Genomic DNA, 12,500 nt, shown 5'->3' with positions numbered 1-12,500 from the left:
TGCTGCTAACCAGAATATCGATATTTTGCCCAGGAAGGACCTGATAACCAAAGTCAATGCGCTTATAGACAGCCACTTCACCACCTTCCAGACCCCCACCCTCAACGCCTCCGCTCCTGACAAAGTGGATACCTATTCAACATCGACCAAAGCTGATGTGAATATAGTAGGACACAGACACCCACCTCATTACTTGCTGGAGCGGTGACAAACCTGCCCACCACCAACATAAACCACCCCTCACTTACACCCCAACCAACAACCTCTCCAGCACTTCTTGACACCCATCGGATGCGGTTATGCTACTACAACTCCGGAATTGGGGATGCTGCGAAGAGATGTGGGATTGGTTGTCAGAGGCCAAAAACTGTATAAATAGGGCATCGCTTGCAGCAGGAGCCACCCCTGTCACTAATATTTTCAGTTTACATGAAGCAATTACAGGTGTACAGCTTTTGGTAAACACAAATGCTTGCCGTTCTTTTCTTAGTCTGTCTCGGTCTGCTGACATCTGCCTAGTAGCTACCAATGGATCTGCGATACCCACTCATGGTTTTGAAACCCTTACATTATCGTCTAGAAGTGCTAAAGATATTTGTAAGTTTTTCGTTGCTGACGTTACATTATAAATCCTCGATGCTGACATCCTCTCACACTTCCACTTCCTGGTCGATGTAGCTCACCGACAGATAGTCAACACGGATTTGTTCTCGTTGATGCCTCTCCAATCCGCCCCCTACGACCTCGCTCTCCACATCAGCACACCCAAGGATTCTTACGCCCATTTCCCTATATCGTACCCGCAAGCTTCTCGTCCAGATATTCATCAAGGGGCTACGAATCAAGAGAAACACTGTATTTATTACCATATCAAGACGACAGGGCTCCCAGTGTTTGCCAGATTCAGACGGCTGGCACCGTATCATTTGGCAGCAGCTAAGCAAACATTTGCCGAAATGGAGGATATGGGCCTTTGCCAAAAGGCCTCAAGCACATGGCCACCACCCTTACACATCATCCTGAAGAAAGATGGCTCTCTTCATATGTGTGGATTACAGGCATCTGAACATGAATATAGAACCAAATCACTAAACCCTCCCAAACACTGCCAACGTGACCTTTTACTTGCACAAAGCGAAGGTTTTTTCCTCACTCTAACTCCTGAATGGGTATTATCAGGTGCCCATGAACCCAGAAACATCCCCAAGACCAGCATCACCACCACCTTCGGTACATATACCTTCAATTACCTATTTTTTTGGCCTTCGTAATGCTAGGGTCACTTTTCAATGTCTCATGGACGTAATCTTAGGGGAACTCTACTTCTTTGTATGTTCTGTGGACGACATACTTGTGTTCTTTTCCTCCAAAGAGCAACAACTCTGTCATCTATGCATCGTGCCCAACCACCTGCAACTCCGGTATGACAAGTGTACCTTTGCCGCCAATGAAGAATCTCTATTAGGGCACCGCAACACTCCTGAAGGAGTACAGCCCCTCCCTGAGAAGATTGAAGCCGTTCAGAACTTCCCCAAGTCCATGACCGTCAAAGCATTGCAAGAATTATTGGGCATGATCAACTATTATCACTGCTTCCTGCCAACCATCGGCACCACTCTTGACCCCTTCACACCTCCCTCAGGAGTAAGCCAAAAGACCTGAATGCCCTATCAACCGCTGCTGCTATGACTTTTCCGGTTTCATATGCATCTCTCCTTCTCTCCATTAATACCACTGATGTCGCTATTATGACAGTCCTTAAGCAGGTGGTCAACGGCTTGCCCGCCCATTGGCTCTCTACAACCCAAGTTGGAAAAGCAAGATACTATATGCCCAAGGGCTTTAACAGAAAAAGTAGCACGTTAGAAAAAAAAGGAAATTAGGTAATCAATAAACGCTATAAGAAGTAATAAATTATCAAAATAGATTACGTTAAAAACAGCAACAAAACTAAAACAGATATTTCATATATGAATTATAAAAAAAAACATGACATGTTCAACATTAAAACATTTGTTTCAAGCTAGAAATTTTTAAGTTCTACCGATTCAACTACTCGATTAGAAAGATCATTCCACAACTTGGGCACAGCTAGAATAAAACTTCTTGAATACCGTGTAGTATTGAACCTCATTATGGAGAAGGTCTGACTATTATAATTAACTGTATACCTAGTATTACGAACAGAATAGATTTGTCCGGAAAAATCTGAATGTAAAGGATAGTCAGAATTATGAAAAATCTTATTTAACATGCACAACAAGCTAATTGAACATTGATGCCAGAGACTAATATATAGATCAGGAATAGGAAATTTAATAGACTGTAAGTTACTGTCCATCAAATTAAAATGAGAATCAGAAGCTGAAGACTAGACAAGAGATAAGTACTTGAAACATGGTAGAATGAAATAATTAAACTACTTCAGAGTAGATTGATCACCGAAAATATTGAAAGACTTTTTCAGGAAGCCAAGATTTTGTGCAACTTTAGACGACACAGACCTAACGTGTTTCTCAAAGTTAAATTTTCTGTCGGGAATTACACTTAAACTTTCAAAAGAGTTATATAGAGTTGAAGAAACTTTATCATGCTGAGGTGTTAATGTTGAGGAGCCACTGTCATTGACATACTTACAATCATACTTTAAGTTTTGTTAGGACTCAACTGCATGTCCCATAATTTGCACCATGCCATTTAATAATTTTAGCTAGATCTCTATTAACGGATTCAGCAACCCAAGATCTACATTCAGGAGATAGTATTGATGCAACGAGAGTAGCATCATCTGCATATGCAACGAGCTTGTTTTCTAGGCCATACCACATGGCATGTGTATATAGTATGAAAAGTAATGGGCTAAGAACACTGCCCTGAAGAGCTTCAGATATCACATTCCTAACTCCCTATGATGCCCATCAACAACAAGAGTTTTGTGGTCCTTTACTTAAAAAATAAATAATAATACTAAGAAAAGACCCACCCACTACCAACTGTTTGAGTTTGAAAAAGAGCCTCATGATTAACTTGGTTAAAGTTAGCACTAAAGTCAAGGCCAATCATAAGAATGTACTGACCACAATTAAGGGATCTCTGCACAGCTTTGGAAATTGTAAGATGCTCCAAGGCCTTTACAAAAGCCAAATTTCAAACTAGGGAACAGATGATTGCCTTCAGCAAACCTATTAAGACGTTTTATCAAAAGATGTTACAAAACTTTAGATAATATGTGAGTTATGGACTTTGGGTGGTAATGAATTGGACTTGAGCTATCATAAACACATTCACTTAGTGGAGTAATTTTACCAATTTTCCGTGCTAAAAGCTCCTCATCTGGCTAACTTGCACAAAATAGAAGATGCCTTTGGAGATAAGAAATCTTTAGTCTATATAGAATACAAAGGAAAAATATCATTTGAGTCTACACCTCTATAAGCATCAAGGTCCGCCAAAAGAGCTTCAATTTAACGAGATCAAAAGCTAAACAAGATAGTTTAGTCACAGGAAAACACGAATGATGAAGATCAACTTTCTCATTACTCTGCTTACTGTCAAACACATCACCGAAAAGGGTTGCCTTTTTTTGGACAGTGAGTGACAGAGCCATCTGGTTTAAGTAAAGGAGGAGCTGTTGCATATACACCAAAAGAGTGCAGATTCAAGGGTAGCCCACCACTTATGTTCTTGTGTTGTAATAGAAAAGGGTTTCTTTTATGGTTAAATTGTATTTCATTTCAGTTGCAGTATAAACTCTGAGCAAAAGCTCCAAGCTTAATATAGTTATTCCAAGTAAAATCTGATCTTTATGCTTTATATATATATATATATATATATATATATATATATATATATATATATATATATATATATATATATATATATATATATATATATATATATATCTTAAAGTCGAATGTTCATGTCTTCATTTTATTCTCTGCTCTTTCTTTACCTCTATCCTTCCAATCTTCATCTTCAATCATTTCTTTTCTAGGGCTCTTCTATATGGGAAAAACCTTTCTTTGTGAATTCTCCTTTGTCTGTTCTAATGAGAAACTGATGTTAGCCGATGATACATGAGCAAAAAGGAGTTCACGCAGTTCGTTGTTGTTCCTTAATTCTAATTGCAGGGTGTCTATAATGTCAAAGAGCAGACTAGACTAATGGTAACATAGCATCTCAATAGTGTGTTTGTATTTTTGTGTTTTTTAGTTTTCTTAGAATAGCGAATCTCAATTGTTACATGTATATCCTGGAGCACAGGATATGACCTTTTTGTGTGATGTAGACTTGTATTTTATAGACTTTGCAACATGATAGTTGGTCAGATAAGTCTACGGTTTTTTATATGAAAGGATCATTCTCACTAGGATGTGTTTTATGTCTGTTATTTTTACCTGATATTGGATTGATGCTCTTCCTTCCTTACTTTTTTCCCAGGTAGAACTCTTCAGAGAATCCTCCCGGTGTGTTAAAGACAAGGTTGATTTTATCATAATTTCGTATAATGAACACCAGCAGGTCTTTGCAGCATTCACTGAGCCCATTGATAGTTAGTATGGTTGCTTTTTTCATGGTCATCTTCTGCAAAACAACAATTCCTCCTGCTTGTGTTATTTTGTGACTTAGAGCATCTGGTGTGGTGTCCATCATCTCGTCTGGCTGGTTATCTTCCTGAAAAGTTTATGCTGTTACATTTTTGTTGAGTAGGTGGATCAAAAGGGGCTCTTAGTATCAGGGTGAATTCGTGGTTTTCATTGGCCTATTTTTGGTTGGTGTCTTTGCTGGACCTGTTCAAGACTATCACTCTGCCATACAAGTCCTTGGTGTTTTTCAGATCAACTGTCTTGAATTTCAGCAGGTAGTTCAGACGCTCGCATGCATAGTCTACCACGATGGATACAAAGGTAATATCATCCTTTGTGGTTACAATGTTATGTTACATGCTTGAAAATTTTCCCATATTTTATGGTGATTTCTGTTCTATTTACAACTTTGGTTTTCTTTTAAGTTTCCATATTATCAGCAGGTCCAATCCAGAGGATTGTGTTATACGGTTCAGCTGGAAGGGCATGAATGTCAAAGATGATGTCTATGGTGTTTGTATCTTTGGCATTTATAGTAAAGTTATCAAGGCTTTCCCTTAGCATCTTTGCTGCTCTTTAAATTGACTGTATGTGTATGATCTCCTCATCATCATCATGACTCCATCCCACAAAGAATCATACTTTTCTAGCATGTTTCTGAGGAATAGATATCAGGTGGTTTTCTTAAATCTTATTGAAAACAGGAATTCTGATGTGGCAAGGCATCGAGGATCTTTTCTCTAACCCACTTTCTATTGAATGCACGTACGCAATTTTGCAAGCCTTTTGTGCCAAGCATATTAACATATTTAGATTCGATATGTTCCTTAGGTAGGTATGCTTCACTGTGCTTTTGGACATCAAAGAGGTCAATCAGCTCAAGAGATTTACACAATGTAGCTGTCCATGAAAAACGGGCTTTGTCCAACAGATTATTTGGTAATAAACATCAATTGAATGCACAAACATCAATGGAATGCACAAACATCAATTGAATGCACATACCCTGGTGAAATTCATGTGTTCAGTCTTGTTTTGAGTGTGTCATTAACGGATTTTAAAAGTTTCATTTCAAAGAAATTTCCCAGCGCTGACTGCCCTCACCTGATGGAGCTATTTATCATCATCCTTCTAATGGAGCAAACCCTATTCCTTATCCACTAGACTTGTGTGGGACTTTGTGTATGAGGCCAAATATTGATGACTCTGAACTATCCATTTCAGTACCTCCTCTTTTCCATCCACGTTTCTTGGCAGTCTGGTGGCCAATAGCTAATGTATATGCATGCTGGTCTCTGGCTCATTGGATTTGGTACTGCCTAGTTACAATTAAATAGAAACCATGGTGGTAGACTGCCTGCCTTTTACAGAGAGTTCTTTGCACAGCTTTTCATTTATCACTGGACCTTGACATAGTTATTATCATACACACTGGCCCTCTCTTCTGCTATGCCTATCACATGCTGGTAGGCGTCTATCCGGAGTCATTGCACCAACTCTTCCTTTTCATAATAATCCTGGAATAGCATGTACTGCTTCCAGTTGATTGACTCCTGACGTTAACAAGTAGCTTCTTTAGCAGTTTGGGATTTGACTAAAATAAAAATAAAAACACCACTAAATTTTAACCACCACAAACGTACATATTGGGTACAGTAAACTGTTCAACATACATGATATAGGCTTAATACAATAATCAGACTACTAGATAAATTTATCCTAATTGTTGGTACTTAATATGCCCTAATAACCAATTTGTCTCAGGAAATTGCTAAGTATTTGTAAAAACTTCTTTAAGAAATGTCTCAACGTACCTATAAATATGAACATTGGCTTCTTGGCCTTGAAAATGGCAGTTTAGATGTCAACATAAATGATCTAGGTCATTTAGATGTTCATATTTGGAAGAACGCATTTTTCATGGCAGCCATCTGTTTTGAAAATGTAATAAGGCGGGCATATGGGACTCGGGACAAATGGAAACTGTTTTTCGGATTGCTTATACTATAATGTTTGGAATTTTTTTTTTTTTTATAAAAGCTAAAATCAAAACACAGTGAAAGTGACTAATAGGTTTTTCTCTTGTTAAAATTCATACAAGAAAAAAAATATAGGTGAGTTTCAATATTTGCTTGTTTCTTAAGACAGGCCAAAGAGTCGTTCTATAGCGCACAAGGATGCTTTATTGAATACCAAAGAATCCTTAAGGCTAGTAAATGATGAGAGCTATCGCATATATATAAATATCTTGAGCTTAATTTTTGTATATTCACTAGGTCTAAGAGAAATGTGTGGCCACAATGAACAAAGTAAATATAAAGAGGAAATCTATTGGTAATTTGTCCGTATATAGAGATATTAAACAACATATCAACCAAATCACATTTTAATGCAATCACAAACATAATGTGTTATTCGAGTTTTTCTCTCTATTAATTGATATATATATATATATTTTGTTTTTAAATAAAGGAAATGAACATACTATCTACAAGCGAACAAATTTTTTAAATGCAAATATATATCTTGACCAATGGACTTAAATGTGATAATAGATTTTAGATCATATTAACAATATAATTTGATACATAAAAGGTAATTTATGGAAAATGTTACAAATGATTGGATGAACCTTATTTTACAAGTCTTGAAAAAACCAACATATGCCAAAATGCGGATTGTTACAAAACAGGAATATAAGAAATTGATAAAATCCCTAAGTCATGCGCGAGAAAAATAATATAAAACGAGATCATTCATAATACAGTCAAACGTTATGAAAATTGTAAGAACAACGGGGTAAGGAATTTTATCGTTCAGAAGATGTGAAATAAATGCAATTAAAGAAAGTAATATGAACAACGTTTTTACCCTGTCAATTTGTTACGGATGGTAAGAAAAGTTTTCTTTAATAACCATAATTTAAACAAATCTTTTGCCTGCTATGTTATGTGTATAGATGGAAAATAAAGATATTATGGAAAGCCTTATGTTTATAGAAATAAAAGTTTTCTTGCTCTTCCAGATAAAGTGGATGCACATCTAGTAAAGAATTACTGTTAATGTTCTGAATCAAAGGGTAAATTGAATAAGATATACATTATAATCTTACAGTAAGTGAAGAAAATATAGCAAAATTTATCAAACATAAATAATTTTATTCCTTCGCATAAAGCTTGCAGTTCTATTATATTAAGAAAAGTCGTCTTTTTGGCAGCATATCAGTTTTATTTTATCCAACCAAATTCCATCAACAATACCAATTACAGAAAATGGTGCTTAACCAAGTCTACGATAATCAATCATAGCCATTAAAACATAGAAGTTAGGTAAGTAAAAGGTCCTTATTCCTTTGCTTTAAAGGTCATATTTTCATTTAAACAAAATTGCTAAGGTTAAGTATATGAGAGAGAGAGAGAGAGAGAGAGAGAGAGAGAGAGAGAGAGAGAGAGAGAGAGAGAGAGAGAGAGATAATTTAATTATTAAAATATGGCATATTGACCTTGAATTATCTATCAAAGTTCTAAGTCGGTCACAGGAATAGAGCTGGCTTGATGAATGGTCTACCAATCTGTGCTGACACAGTCACTGGTGCGTGATAGACGTTCATCCGAGTGGTGTATTAGTATAACAGACTTCGATGTTAATGAAGCTGCCCCCTACGAATTAACGCTCAATGTAAAGGTAACGAGGATAACGGACCAATAGACCTTTAGCCTTTCACATACGCTCTGTTCGGGAACTGAAAACAGTAACCAGTACTTATTCAATTTAATTAAAAGGAGCCTCTAAAAATTACGATTTGTTCATACACAAGCAACGCACTTGGAAAATAAATATGGGATACCGGGAAGTAACGGAAAAATTTATTCAATTGTCAGCTGAAATCATGTAATAAGCTGTTTTATAATACTTTAATAAATTTCACATGCAAATGACATCCCTCATAATGCTATTGTATGACTAAAGCTACAACAGTAATAACAAAGACATATTCCTTGTTCACAGGGTGAAGAACTCAATTTGAAGTATATGAACAGTGACATATTACGTAACATTTGGCAAAATTTATGAATTTATACTGTCTCGTTCTTGTGTGACTAACGTCGGAGGGGCGTTAGAACATGTGGTTTACATCCAAGGTTGATACTGATTTCGAGGATACCAAAATTAATCAAAGCTGGAAAATTATAGGAGGAATAATAGGAACATGATTAAAAACCTAATAAACTGTTTAGATATAGATGTATTGATACAAGAAATAAACAGCAGCTATGAGAGGAAACAAGACACGAAAAAGTGCCATTACCGTCTCCCTGGGAGCAATAGCTGCAGCAGTGATCATTAGAAGAAGTAAAATCTCGCTGCACATTCTGAATTAAATTAAGTGAATAAGATAATTTAAAGGAAAAAAAAAACTCTATAGGAAGCTTGCATTATAATAGAGAGAAAATTTACCTAGTAAAGGAGAATTTATATGAAATGATAACAAGAGCTTATAATTACTAATTTCTGTAGAATAGATTATTCATTCTTCAAAATAATTTCAGTTAGAATAAATTATCATCTATGGATTCATTGATATCTATTCCATCTTCTTCCTTTTCAATGGCACCAAATTATTCAACTGCCTAAAAAAGAAACATAGTTCCATTGTTAAACTTCTAAACTCCAGTATTAAAAAACCAATGTAGATATTTCAACCAGGAAATAGTGAAAATATCTTCAACTATTTTTTCTCATTTATATAAAATTTCCTTCAACTTAGGAATCAAGTGAAGAATATTTGACTAACAGAATCATAAAGAACGTCACTTGCCTATTTATTACAACATTCTCCATGACATTCATAACATCCTGACATGCATTTCAAGCCGTGTTTTTTACGAGAACACAAATTTATACCACACTGATTTTTTATGAAGATTTATACTTACAACGAATGACTTTCAATAAATTCGAAGGTGCATTATCTTTATCCGTTGGTATAGGAACTAAACAGTTATCTGCTTATTTCCAACCTTAATTGGTATGCTCCAAATATAGTTAATTGTCGAGCATTTTCCATGTAATGATCTGTGAATGAAATATTTGCCCATGATGTACAGAAACCAACAAATGATACTGTTGGCAATAACCACTAAACTTATAATGTCAAAATTTCGTCCTCCTTTGAATTTGCCTTACATGAGTATGATCCCTTCGGAACATGAGTGAGGGGAGAAGGAGAGCCAGTGAACAGGATGTGGTATCCATGACAAAAGACCTCTGTTCTTCTAATAGAAGAAGATGCGGATGGCGTTGTCCCTGCCTTCTTAAGATTGGATTTCAAAACTGTCATTGTCGTCGCCTTAGTGGTTTTGTTGCCGTGTTCTTGAAGGATCTGGCTAGATGGAAAAAATAAGTCCTGACCGAACATTCTCCCTTTCTTGACCGTTCCATCCACGTCTCAAGCTCTGACGAGACCAGGACTTTGGCTCATGAGAGCATTACTTAACACTAAAGCCTCTCTTTGGCCGATCTATTCGGCACACTGTAGGGGTACAGAATCTCTCTTTTTAAGAACCTAGTTTGACCATTAGTTAGCTGATTAGTGTAATGGGAATTTGATAATTTTTGCCCCAGCGATCACCAGGCCGATCAAATCTTTCTACTTCTCAGGGTCTGACAGATCCTGAGTAGTGGAGAAGTAGGGTTGTGTTCCCAACTAATGATCTAATCAGGATGTTGTCTGAAGGGTAGTCATGGTTGTAGCCTCCATGTTCATGGACTCTGCAGCTGAAACAAATGTAGATTGAGATAACAGTCTGCTAAAATATATAGCTTTAATGTTCTGAGAGCCACCTCCATTGATAGAGGAGAGGTGTTGGCCTCTTATGTTGCATAAGACCATGTCTGCTTAAGGATAGTGCGTGGAAAGATCCCCGAGGACTGGTTCACCTTCAAGGAATTCCTGTAACCTGAGACATAACATTCTGTGGTCCCATTTGCTTTTTTGGCTAATTTAGAGGAAGGGAGCTTCAGAGTAGGTTTTGCACTCTGGGGAGCACTTAACACTCTTTCAGTCAACAAATTTGTTCCTTAATTTTGTGGCCTTGAGTGGTTCTCCTAGTCCAATGTTTTATCTTATCAGGGCTAAGACTTTCAGGAAACTGGATTTGGATCCACTTGGCTGGTTGTACAAATATCACTATGTTCTGGAGAGTGCTGTTATATGGTTGGAGCCTCTTTCTGACCCAATCCAAGCCTGAGTGGCTTTTGAAGGGTTTCCCTTCTACTAAGATATCTATCTTTATCTTTAGATTTGACCTAGCTAGCGTGCTATCCTTGAGCGACATGCAAATCCTGTACCACTGAAGGGATGGCATGGGTATCCTTCAACAGTCTAACAAAGTATAAGCTCTTGGCTTTACCAAAAGATGGTTTAAGTCTACAATTCTATGGGGACTCTCCTTAGTGTCAGGAATGACATATTTTTTAGTTATATCTTGTTAAAGGTTAACGATGTTGGGTTTCAGTTACAGTTTCATCAGAATAGATAATTACAAGAACGTCCGCCAGGCCAGCCCAATCCCCCACTGGTGTGGCAAACCACAGCAGTGGCCTCCCAAGTAAACAGCTTAAACTCATTGTCCCTGGCGGGGATCGACCTGACGCCATTTGAGTGCGAGACAAACACGCTATAACTGTACTAGCATGAAGGCTGGAGGCTTCCTCCAGCATTTCATTTGAAAAAGAATAGTGTCAAGAATTTGTAATATCTCATCATTCTGGTGTTTTGATAACTTGCATCTCTCTAGGCATAAGCTTCTGTAGGACCTTGATTTAGAGGAGAGTTCTTGAATTTGAGCGAAAGAGGACTCAGAAATCGATTCACCCTTCATTGATATCATGAATATGAATCGACATTCCATAAACGATATAAAAAATTTGATTAATTATCGTGGTGTATTTTATTATGTTTATTTTATTCCGTACCAGTTAGAGTAGTCGTTTCATCAACTTATCGCATTATCCTCTTTAGCAAACTAAAATTACTCTCTAGAATGTACTAAATGTGTATATACAGTTATCAGGTAAGACAGTTGCGCTCTCTTATACTGAGCTTTGGTTGGAGGACTCTGGCGATTGGAACTTTATAGGAGAGAGGATATATGGCTACTTTTTAAAGTGCTTCTTATTAGTAGAATACTTGTCTTGAAACCAGTGATGGTCCAAGGGAGAGAAGTCCCGTAAAACTGTTAGAGACACAAACTTGCCTTATATCTAGGTGTACTGAAGGGTGCATTTTCTCAGTGGTATGTGACCATATTAGAATAATTTCTAATATTCCTGTTCCCCTCGATACCATACCAGTTGCAAGCTTTGCAGCTGACCGAGAGGGCATGCACTGGCCAACCACAGCCTGCTAAAAGTCTTGTGTTCACTTGCTAACAATAAAATCTCGTGGAAGTTTATGAACAGGTGAGTGTTCAAACTCTGTCGTACATGCATGCTAGTTTAGACAGGATCCTGTGACTCCAGATCAGAAGGCTAGGTGTGCGAGTCACTCCGGGGTCACCAATGTGACGGGCCGAGAGAAGGTTGTGACTCAAAGGCAGGATGAAAGCAACTGAGTGAGTTTATTATAGATCTCTCCTTTATATACAAAAACTCAATACAACAAGAAATTTCATGTGCAAAATCGACACCGTTACCGGTGAGAAAAACAGGCATGTTTATTCAAGTACTTTTTAGTGCAAGGGAAGAGCGAAGATACAAGCACAAAATGAACTATGCACTGTTTATGTTAACTACTTGTTTAGTTGTTTGTGTACATAGTTATCTGAATGTTTATGTTAACTACTTGTTTAGTTGTTTGTGTACATACTGTTATCTGAAAACAACTTAACTACTTTACTGTAAATATCCAAT

At 37.1% G+C, this 12,500-nt stretch overlaps 2 protein-coding genes across 3 annotated transcripts in view; both read left to right on the top strand.

The window, feature by feature from the left end:
* The window catches only part of LOC137619184 (uncharacterized), an 814,382-nt gene that overhangs the window by 75,071 nt on the left and 726,811 nt on the right, over positions 1–12,500 (top strand). The gene's annotated exons all lie outside the window — the stretch shown is intronic.
* Positions 717–1,662, top strand: LOC137618688 (uncharacterized). Its single transcript, XM_068348849.1, has 2 exons — positions 717–1,230; positions 1,373–1,662. Exons 1-2 carry the CDS (start codon positions 717–719, stop codon positions 1,660–1,662), a joined length of 804 nt encoding a protein of 267 aa, XP_068204950.1.

Source organism: Palaemon carinicauda, chromosome 2 (assembly GCF_036898095.1).
Source record: "Palaemon carinicauda isolate YSFRI2023 chromosome 2, ASM3689809v2, whole genome shotgun sequence".
NCBI classification, from domain to species: domain Eukaryota; kingdom Metazoa; phylum Arthropoda; class Malacostraca; order Decapoda; family Palaemonidae; genus Palaemon; species Palaemon carinicauda.
Note: the sequence above shows the minus strand (reverse complement) of the source record. Positions and strands in the feature narration are given on the sequence as shown.